This window comes from Chrysemys picta, chromosome 15, assembly GCF_011386835.1.
Source record: "Chrysemys picta bellii isolate R12L10 chromosome 15, ASM1138683v2, whole genome shotgun sequence".
Lineage (NCBI taxonomy): Eukaryota > Metazoa > Chordata > Testudines > Emydidae > Chrysemys > Chrysemys picta.
In genome coordinates this window covers 29,015,390-29,026,344 of record NC_088805.1, presented here as the reverse complement: position 1 = coordinate 29,026,344, position 10,955 = coordinate 29,015,390, and the positions used below count along the sequence as shown (strand labels likewise).

The following is a 10,955-nucleotide window of genomic DNA, read 5'->3' as shown; positions in this document are numbered from 1 at the left end:
GCCTCCGCTCATCCCCCCGCGGAGGGTCTGTCTGACCCAGGCAGGTCGGTGCCAGGTGGGCACCGTCCACGTACTAGGTGACCAGAGAGCAAGTGTGAAAAATCCTGGGGGAATTAGGCGCCTATGTAAGAGAGAGCCCTGAAGATTGGGACTGCTGCCCCTCTAAAATCAGGACATCTGGACCCCCTAAGCCCAGGGGGCTGTGGCAGGAACCAGGGCTTCATCTAATGCATCCCCTTATGGTCCGTGTCTGTCTCTATATTAGTTACTTGTATGGTCCCCTCATCACTATAGCACCTGGGCACCCCACATCCTTTCATGTGTTAACACCCTTCTGAGTTGGGCAGTGCTCTTACGGTCCTACAGATGGGGAAACTGAGGCACGGAGCGGCCAACTGCCCGGTTTGCCCAAGGTCACATAGGGAGGCTGGGGTGGAGCAGGGAATTTAACCTACATCTCCCAAGTCTCAGGCTAGTGCCCTACCCCCTGGACCATCCTTCCTCCTGTGCGTCTCTTGCACAATATTAATAGGTAGGACCTAATCCTGCTAGTTGTGTCCCACGGATGGACTCGCCTCCTCCCAAGCCCTGTTGACTGCAACAAGGATCCCCGCCCAGGGGTCTGCCCAGGCCGAACAGCTCCACTCCTGAGCCCCTGCCCAGGCGTCCTAGCCCAAGCCTCAACTTCAAAGCGCTGTCTACACAGCTACTTTTGAAGCACTGGCTGAGCCCCACTAACCCAGGGCTGTGGAACAGGGACTGGGAAGCTCGTTCTAAACTGCATCGACACTCTTCAAAGCCTCCAGGTTTAAGCCAAGCCCCGTGCCACTGCTCCCTGATTTCAGCATGTGCTAGTCCAACCCGAACTCCCCCTTCGCTATGGGAAGCACACGCGGAGCTGCTGTGTGTGCGGCCTGGACAGAACGGGGCAGGTTACCCATGTCTGGGCACCAGATTATTCGGATGGCTGCACTACAGCATCGAGTCGCGAATTAATGGCAGACGCTCCTGAGTGCTGTTCGCATGTTTCCCCTAGCTGCTGATCAGTGGAGGTGGAGGTACGTGTTCAGAGACTGATCTCTGGGAAGGCACGAGCTGTGTGCTTTGCCTATCCAGCATATGGTGCCCTTCCGCTGCTTTTGGAAATGCAGCAAGAGGTGGTGTCAGGCTGGCATCTTTTGTGGGGGGCTGGGATTCTTTGTTCCTCTTAGCCAGGGCCTGGTTGGGGGCTTTCTCCGTTCCCTTTCCCTGAGGATTCAGAACGTCTCTCTCAGCAGCACTAAATTCACACACACCCATTGTTGGGAGCCTGACTCGCTGGCCAAAGTAGTCTCCCTCAGGGAATGGGGCGGTGTGACAGAATATACCTGTGTTCACACCCACTGGAATAATGTTTGTACAAGGTTTGCCTTGGGAGGTATTTAAAAACTCATAATTTGCTGGTCTGCACCGTACCCCGGTCAATCACAGATGGCCACTCGGGATCGAATCCCTCCAAAGCCCCAAGGAAGATGGTAGGGTCGGGGAAGGGATGAGTTCAGCATGACGCTCGCAGGGTCGCTGCAGAGCCTAGCGTTCTCCAGAGCAGTCGGCCAGGTTGGCTGTGCACATGGGCTCTGGGCCAAGAGACTCGGTTCTGTCAAGTGGAGAATATAAAGCCAACTGCATGTAAGACGGGTGGAATTCCATCCTCGGAGTCCGTGAGAAATACGAGCTGAGCCAAGGCAAAGCAATTTGCTGCCGGCCCCACAGTCCCCAGCTAGAATTGTCTCTCTCCGTGCCCTCGTAGTTGTTTAATACAGGATAGGTACCCTGTCCCCCGATACAGCTGCCCGGGGCGCTGCTTTTTTTGGCCCCACTGGCAGCGGGGAGCGTGCTCGTTCTGCACACATCCACCGATGTCCAACACGCAGCCTGAGGGCTCATCTGCTCAACCGTGCCAGCTGCACTCTGCTTCCAACGACACCACCGTAAATCCGCTCTAGGCACTGGAGTCACTCTGGAGTTACAATGGCCCCTGGAGTGTATTTTGCCCTCAACGCCCACCCTGCCTGTGCAAAACAGGCTATGCTGCCGCACCCCTAATAGAGGGGCTCGTCTCCCACACTCACCGCATTGCTCCTCCGTGTTTCTAGCCAGGGAACCATGGGGCCTTGTTCTCAGGGCCTGCCACTGTTTGTTTTACAGAATCCCCGGTTCTCACAAACCCGGCAGAATGGCCCCCTGCAGGAGCTGGGGACAGGAACTGCACAGCCGGCTGGAGGAGCACATATGCACATCAGGGGCTGCCCCGCACCTCTCCTGCAATACTGTAGCCTCCCTGCCCCCTCCATGAGGCCTATCACTGAGCTCCTGCCTCCGTCCCACACTTCCCCTCAGAGCTCCTTTCGCATACTGAAATGACCTGGTGCCAAGCACGCGTTGGCTGCAAGTTCAGCACCGTTTCAGAAACCCTGGTTTGAAGCGGCTCTGACCAGGTTTCCTTTATACTCCTCAGTGACCGGATGGGGGCGTTTGTGATGCTCTGGGATCCTTGTCAGCACATTTCAGACCAGAGCTGTATGCGAGCTGCGATGAGCCCTTTGGGTAGGTCTGTACTGCAGCTGGGAGTGAGGCTCTGGCTAGCCACCCAAGTCCAAAGCCCATCTGACCAACCCGCTGGGCCCAAGTCACCACCACGCTGCAACGCGCTCGCCCAGCTGCAGCACGCACAGACGCTTTGTCTCTTCATGATCATTCAAGACCACCCAAAAGGGAAACCAACCATGCTTACGTGCATCTCTCCATTGGTCAGAACTGATCATTCCTGGGGAGGGGAGAAGGTATAAAACATTCTGGAAAAACAATTAAACGATTGCAGCATCAGGTGAGGCACACACAAGGAACCGGGTCCATTGTTTTTATTCTGATTTGATCCGACGTTACTAACGAATGGCACAGAAATCAGCGCAATTCCTTCCATGATTCTTTTCTCTCCGCAGAGCGACGTGAATTACAGAAGTGTGATCAAGTGTATCCGGGTGGCAAATGGCAACCCCCACGCCCCAAACACAGCAAATCACAGAACTAGAGCTCGCGTCCTTGGCAGAGTTCTCAGGAGCCACCCAATTCCCCTCCTCACTTCACCCCAGCCTGGGCCTCCGTCCCTTCCGAGGAGCAGGGTTCCCTTCGAACCAGTCAGCACCTCAGCCAACTGGGGCCTGATCTAATGCCCACTAAAGTCAATGAGTCTTTCCAGAGCAGGCCCTTGGAGGGGCTGCTGCTAGGTGACAAGACTCTTTCCTCTCCATCCCTGAAGGCTGACCACTTGCTAGCCCAGGAAGCCTGAGAGCAAGGCCGCGACTTGCTGCCTGGAGCAAGGCCACTCTGAGTGGCTCAAGGACATATTTTCTGCTTTTTGTTCCACCACCAAATGAGCCCAGCATTAAAGCCAACTGGGAAGCACGTTGCCTCAAGGGGTCTGGCAATCTGCAAGGACATTGAAATGAAAGCGCTATCACCACCCACAAACACCCTGTGTTCATCAGAGTCCCCCCCTCACATTTACACATCCCAAGGCTGCAGCTGGGAAATTCCTCTTCCGCTTCCTAGTGGTTGTTTTTCACAGCGGGCCAGGGCTAGCGTTTCAGCTCCAATTTAGCGACGGCTGTCCTGTGAACTTCATCGGGTCCATCGGCGAGACGCAGGGCTCGCGCCCAGGCGAAGAACTGTGCCAGTGGGTAATCGTTACTGAGACCTGCTGCTCCAAAGGCCTGCAACAAGCCCATGAGACGTGTGAAAAGGGCAGGACAATGCCATGATGGGAGCAGCAGAGCAAAGCAGGGACACTTAGAACTGTAGAAGCAGGAAGGCAATTTAGTGCTAGAAGAAGGTTCTGCATAGAATAGGAACAATGTATAGGCAACAGCAGGACAAGTTTGTCCCACACCAGCCCCTGCTAATGTGCCTAAGTCCTGACCCACAGGGATCACGTCTAGGAGGAAGAGATCTGGCAGCAGTTTCCTCAGCCCAGGAGGCGAGGATAGGACTAACTCGTGAGTTGCAGGAGTTGGCTGAAAGCAGAAGAACCTTGGGGCTCCAAGCAACTGCTTGCTTTGTTTGGGCTAAACCCTAACCTTCTGGAATGGGAGAGAAATGAATGACAAGTGCACCATTCCCCGCTCACCTGGATAGCACGATCAATGACCCGCAGAGCCATCAATGGAGCCACCATTTTGATCATGGCGATCTCTAGAGCAGCTGCCTGTATAGAAACAGGATCAAACGCATCAGATCCATCCAGCTTGGTCAACCCTCCTCAGTCCTGGCTTGCAGCCCCTGCTATTCCCGTTCTGGTCTCCCCAAAACAATAGTACCAATGTACGGCAGGCTGGGCCTGCAGCCCCACCGCTCTCCCAGCCCTGGGCCTCTCCGGAACACAGACTGCCCGTCATGCTGAGCTCCGTGCGATAATGCTGATGGGCACGAACATCCAAGGAGGAAATGCCCAAGCTCACTTTTAATTGGGAACCTCAGTAATATTTTTGCTCAGGCCTCCAGGGAGGAAAAGATCAAGCATTAGAGCTCCCCCATAGCGACCGGACAAGCTAAGCACACTAGGCCGAGCGCTGCAATCCTCACTGTTCACTTACTCAGGCTGGTATTGTTAGCCCCCGGAGGGCCCCAGCCACGCACCTTGTTGCCAGCTGTATCCATGAGGAGGGCAGCCTTCAGGACAAGAAGCCGGACCTGCTCAATCTCAGCACGGGACTTGGCGATGTCTTCCAGGATAGTGCCCTGTTCGGCTAGGGGTTTCCCAAAGGCCACACGAGACGTCACCTGCAATAGGCGCACACAGGGCTAAAGGCCTCTGAGCTTAAAGAGAGCTATTTTTGCTGGTGATAATATCTTACATCTGCAGAGAAGCTTTCATCCCGACTGCCCCTGCAAACTAGACAGGGACCCACTTCATCCATTGCTGGGATGCAGCCACCTCTGGGGTGCTATGTGGCTGCTGTCTGACAGGCACAGTGACACTACATGGCAGTTTGGGATAGGAAGTGAAGAATGCTGTATCAGATTGCCTGGGGAATTGTTTAGAAGGGTAACTGACACCCTGCCTAAAATGGAATTAGCCAGGACTCAGGATTCAAGTCCTTCCAAGAGTGCAATAGCCGTCAGAATCTCAAGTTTCCAGATCCCCAAAAAGCAGCTACCTCTCCTCCCTGTGCAATACTGATGCAGCATGGGGTGTAACAGAGGGACGGAATAGTGGAGAGCCTGAGAATGTGTTTAAAAAGGAAGATTTGGGTGACCACAAAGGGTCTGGTGCCAGGGTCGGGATCCGAGGCTGTTGCTGGGCTTCAGCCCAGGGATATGAATTGCCTGGTTAGTTGCTGTTATGCGCACACTCTGAACTGACATGGGAAGGGCCCAGACGTTGGAGACAACTAAGAAGGGAAGCAGAGCTAGGGAGAGCAGAGGAGTTCAACCCTTCTGAGGAAATGGAAGGAGGAAGATTCAGAGCGTACTGGGGGCCTTATTTGGCTGAACAGAGCTGCAAACAGGGGCAGTTGATTTCTCTAATCACGAGAGAAACTCCCCACCCATAAGAAAAAGGGAAGCAATGGAGTGAAACAGCCCTTTGTCCAGGGAGTACTCAGTCAGGCGGGGAAACCCATTTGCTCAGGTGTGTTGCTCTTGTGAGGCTGTTCTTGTGAAATATTTATTTGATCTGAACTCTCACCCCTGCTAGAGATCGAAGGACTCCACTAATAACTAACTGTAGTTTGGCTTCCAACATCCACTGATACGGGCTGAATTCACAGGGGTGGGGATTTGATGTTGGATGCAAGGCTGGATAAGTGGATTGTTTTCCGCTACCCATGGCGCTGTGGGTGTCAGGAAGGTATGCAGCTAAAATGGATTAAAGGTGTTTACACGCTACAGCGACAGTCTGCTGAGAAATATGATGCTAGATCGAATCAGACTGAAATGCAGATAAGGCAGCACTTGGAATGCAGTTGCAGAAGATAATGGAGTAGAGGACAGGAACCTGCAGCCATACTCACTCGCTTCTTCATGAGCGCCAGCGCCCTTTCGGAATAGCCAATGAGCCTCATGCAATGGTGGATCCGTCCGGGGCCTAGTCTCCCTTGTGCAATTTCAAAGCCTCGGCCAGGTCCCAGCAGTATATTTTCTTTGGGCACTCGCACATTTTCAAATAAGATCTCTCCATGGCCAGCTGCAAAGGGAGGGACAGAATGCACAGAGCTCAGCGGCATCACTCACTGGACACATCCCCGCATGCAGGAAGTTTGAATTCCTTCCCATTCCTCTCTTCCTGGCTCTTCCAGAGCCCACGCAGCTGTGAAATGGTCTCTCACCCGCCAGGAGCAGGCAAGTGATCTAATAACTCGGGTTCTCGTCAGGATTAACAAACATTGAGCTTTGCTGGTTTCTTTCCAGTGCTCGAACAAAAAACAAAAAAATCAAAGCCAAGGCAGAAAGGTTGGTGGGAAGCTTTTCCCAGTTCTGCTATCAGCACTTTCCAGCTCCCCTCATCAGAACCAGCCAATTCCTTGTTATTCCCAGCCCCCCGCCACCACAGCCACTTCCTGTAATTTCGCCTGCACAGATTGTGGACAAGAAAGCGTGTCCAATGTTAAATGGACTGAAATACAGGTTTTGCTGTGGTTTCTCTTTGTCAAAGAGCCAGGAAACGTCACTTAAAGACTCAACAGCTCAAAAGATCATCTATAGGGTTTTTTGGCTGAAAAAACTAATGAAGTAATTAAATACAACGTGATGTTAATGTCACTAGGATGTTTTAACAATGTGCTACAGGCTGTAGCGGGGAATGTAGCCCCAGGATTCCAGTATTTGCTTTAAAAGGAAGTAGCATCATAACATACTCCATGAATGATTATTTCTAATACCACTCATCTGCCTGTTTCTCTACACCTTTCACCCCCGAGCCTTACACAATCAGTAAACTGCACTGACGCCTTGGGAGGCCGGGGTTATTGAACTGAGGCACAAAGAAGTCATGTGATTTGCCCACTGTGAGTTGGTGGCAGAACTGGGAAGAGGACCCAGGAGTCCTGACTCCCAGTCTCTGCTCTGGATAACAGACAACCCTGCTGGACTATGTACCAGGGACAACGGAAGAGTGTGTGAGTGACGTAAAGAACTTGGGAGTCAGGAGACTTAGGTTCTAGTCCCAGCTCTGCCACCACCCCATGTGACCTCAGGCAAGTTATTTCCCTGCTCTGGGCCCCAGTTCCCTGATCCACAGGACAGTAATGCCCAAGTCATAGGATACAGAGAGGCAAGGCACAATGGGGTCCCACAGAAGCTAGGGCCAGCATATCAGAGGTGCCCACAACATGTGCCCTTTCAAAACCAGAATAATTCAGTGGACAAAGCGGAGCTGTCAAGGCATGTTACAAACTGAGCTAGCTCCTTGCCTCACCTGGGGGATCTTCTTCGCCAAATACACTGAGAGGCCTGGTGACGGTTATGCCCGGAGTGTCCATGGGAACCAAGAGCATTGACTGCTGTTTGTGGCGCTGGGCTTCAGGGTCGGTCTTCCCCATAAACACACAGAGCTGGCACCGAGGATCCAGGGCCCCTGCCGGGAAATGACACAATGAGAACTAGACTGACTGGTGCTGAAAACCTCAGGCCCAATCAATCCGCCGGGAACATGACTGATTGCAGCGAAGGCACATCGGGGTGAATTTGGTGCCTGTGTCTCATTCTGACTTAGCCCTTTCAGAGAGCAGAGCAAATCCAGCCATCTTAGCTGTAGCTAATTCAGGACATGGTTATTTGGTTTGATAGTTTGTTTCAAGAGTTAACAGAAGAGATGAGAGCTGGCGTGAGAACTCCAGGCTCTGATAAAGGCTCTGAAGTCCTTTACCCACAATTACTGTGGAATTATCAGGCAAATTCAAGCTTTCCCACATCATCCCACCCATCCCTGTGACGGAGGGACCACCTGGAGGGGGGAAGGCTCTTCAAGGCTCATTCAGACCTTGGCCTCTCTTCTGGAACTGCCAACATAGGTGCTCATTACTGCCTACTGGGAACTGAACCGAGACCACCCGACTCATTTCACAACCAGTGGATGGTAACAGCTCGCAGGCATTACTGACCCAGGTGGGATTCGAACTGGCTGCCTAGAGGGGAAAGCCTCACTAGCCCATTAGCAACCCCATGTGCCACCAGACGCCCGGTAGTGTATGTTTAACTCGTCCAAAAAGGGGATGTTTTCTTAACGATTAACATAAAGCTGAAGACTGCAGCAAAAGCATTTCCCAGAGGGGCTATTGGGGGGTCACGGCAGCATCTAATGCCCAAATGCCTGTAACAGTCACAACTGTACGTGAAACAGAACAGTGCTGTTTGAACTCTGCAGTCCCGGTTGGCTTAGCATATAGCAATTCTGCTCTCCATTACTCAGGGGTAAATCCACAGTATCTCCATTCAAGACAGTGGAATTACGCTGGATTTACACTGGTGTAGCTGAGATCAGAATCTGACCCTCCGTAAGCGAGGGCTGAGTGCAAGTCAGGGCCCAGGGCCCCTTTCAAGAACCGTTTTAGATCAGCACACTGGAGAAAAGGTCCAACAGGACAGCTTCACGCCACAGCAGGCAGCCATGGGAGCACGTGGCTCTGTGACGCAGACCGTGTGCGTATTGGAATGTACCTGAAATCCACCATTTATGCCCATTTAGAATGTAGAAACCCTTTTCTTCTACGACTGAAGCTTCGATGTTGGTGGCATCAGATGAAGCAACCTAAGTAGAAACACTTTCAGTTCCGAATCTGCCAGCTCCTCTCAGCCTCAGAGGGGCCGGAGAGAAGTTTCAGACATTCTCATCGGGTGGCTTGGGAGGCGAGAAGTCACGGCCTGAAGCTGGCAGAGCTCAGCACAGCACTGCTGATGCACCCCAAAGGCTGGGGATCCCAGCTCAGCTGAACAACCGAGTGAGCAAACAGCTCTAAAAGCAAAGCTGGGGAGTCACACAATGGACTTCAGGCCTGATGCTTGGAAAGGCCTAGAAAGGGGTGCCCAGCCCCTCTGCCAATCAGGCCGTCAGTTGGTTGAGTCTGACAGCTAGACAGTAGTTTAATTAAAACACTTTGTTACACTTCATAATTACCACTAACTGCACAAGAGCACAGCTTAAGAAACATGGTGGCCACGATTACTGGAAAGTGACTGGTGATTTTGAGTGCCTCCAACAGACACTTTAAACCAATGTGATTTTCTGAAATTGCTGAGCACCCCCCCTTCGAAGGGCCTCAGGTTGGGCTCCCAAAATCACAAGCCTCTTTTGAAAACCTTGGCCAGTGAGTAGAACAACTGCCAGCACTGAGAACAGGGCGAGCCGCTGTATGGTGTGGATCTACTCTACTCCATGGTGTGGTTGACTGGACAGCGATACTGACCTGCGGCTCAGTCATAGCAAAGCACGAGCGTATCTTCCCGTCCAACAGAGGCTGCAGCCAGCGTTCCTTCTGCTCTTCCGTCCCATAGCGAACCAGCACCTCCATGTTCCCAGTGTCAGGGGCAGAGCAGTTGAATATCTGGAGGGGGGAACGCCAAGCACCAGTCAGCAAAGGAGAGGCATGTTTGTTGGGAAAGGGAGTTTGGAGGTCAACCTCAAACGGCACAGCTGCTCCTGACTGCCGAACGCCCATTCCAAAGCATCAGGGAATTCAGACCACACAAGCTCCTGCTGCTTTCAAAAGGCCAGAGCTAAGGGCAGGGTGGAAGCTGCATTGCAGAGACAGGTCCCCGAGCCCGCTCACAGCAGAACATGGAGGGGGAGCAGCATGCACCTGGGGCTAGCGCACACTGTAGCTATACAGATGATATGTTCTTATGGTACATAGAAATGTAAGTGGACCCAAAAATCTATTTCCTAAAAATGGCTTGACAATCACCAAGTCAAATACGAGTGAAGTGAAGGGAGCCAATTCAGAAGCCAGTTAGAGATGAGTTACGGCAGAACCCCAGGTCATGTTGTAAACACAGTTTGATCCTAACTGGTTTTTACAAGTGTTTTACATCAAATGTTAATGTTTTGAAAAATGCGCTCTCTATAGCAGGGGTCTCAAGCTCCCGGCCCACGGGCCATCTGCGGCCTGAGAACCTCCCCACTGCAGCCCGCGGAGGAGAGACCCATGTAGCCACACTGCAGCTCTGTCTGCTACAGGTGCCGCCCCCCACAGCTCCCATTGGCTGGGAGAGAGGGATAGAGATACCATCACTAGTCACCGGGCAGAGTCAGCCATGGAGGCAGCATCATTAGTTGCTGGGCAGAGTCAGCCATGGAGGCGGTGTCACTTTTTTCCACAATGAACATAAACAAGTCATCCGAAGAAGTGGGCTGTAGTCCACGAAAGCTTATGCTCTAATAAATTTGTTAGTCTCTAAGGTGCCACAAGTACTCCTGTTCTTTTTGCGGATACAGACTAACACGGCTGCTACTCTGAAATAAACAAGTCAAAATACCGAACACAACTCTCTGATGCACACCTGGCTGCAATCCTGAAGGTTTCCACTGCTCAGTCACTGAGGCCAAACATCAACAAACTGACAGAACTGAAGCGTTGCCAGGTATCTGGCAAACACTAGAAACTCTCGGGCAGGCGAAGAATTGTATCAAGTTGTATAAAGAACAGGAGTACTTGTGGCACCTTAGAGACTAACAAATTTATTTCAGCATAAGCTTTCGTGGGCTACATCCCACTTCTTCAGATGCATAGAGTGGAACACAGACAGAAGATATTTATACATACAGAGAACATGAAAAGGTGGAAGTACGCATACCAATTGTAAGAGGCCAATGAATTGAGATGAGCTATCAGTAGCAGCAGAAGAAAAACCTTTGAAGTGATAATCAAGATGACCCATAGAAGGTGTGAGGAGAACTTAACATGGGGGGGGGGGGAATTCAA

At 52.0% G+C, this 10,955-nt stretch overlaps 1 protein-coding gene across 14 annotated transcripts in view; it reads right to left on the bottom strand.

The window, feature by feature from the left end:
• Window positions 1-2,885: 2,885 nt before the first annotated feature.
• Window positions 2,886-10,955, bottom strand: part of ACAD10 (acyl-CoA dehydrogenase family member 10) — a 33,744-nt gene continuing 25,674 nt past the window's right edge. For 8 of the 14 annotated variants that reach the window (XM_042852448.2, XM_065568777.1, XM_008163610.4 and 5 more), the window contains 7 exons: window positions 9,441-9,578; window positions 8,695-8,785; window positions 7,454-7,612; window positions 6,051-6,223; window positions 4,675-4,818; window positions 4,166-4,243; window positions 2,886-3,752 (listed from right to left, as the gene is read on the bottom strand). In XM_042852448.2, the coding sequence (XP_042708382.2) occupies window positions 3,618-3,752; window positions 4,166-4,243; window positions 4,675-4,818; window positions 6,051-6,223; window positions 7,454-7,612; window positions 8,695-8,785; window positions 9,441-9,578 (918 nt within the window). In that variant the 3' untranslated portion in view covers window positions 2,886-3,617. The remainder of the gene's footprint in view (window positions 3,753-4,165; window positions 4,244-4,674; window positions 4,819-6,050; window positions 6,224-7,453; window positions 7,613-8,694; window positions 8,786-9,440; window positions 9,579-10,955) is intronic. The other 6 variants (XM_065568780.1, XM_065568781.1, XM_065568779.1 and 3 more) reach the window with 1 other exon arrangement.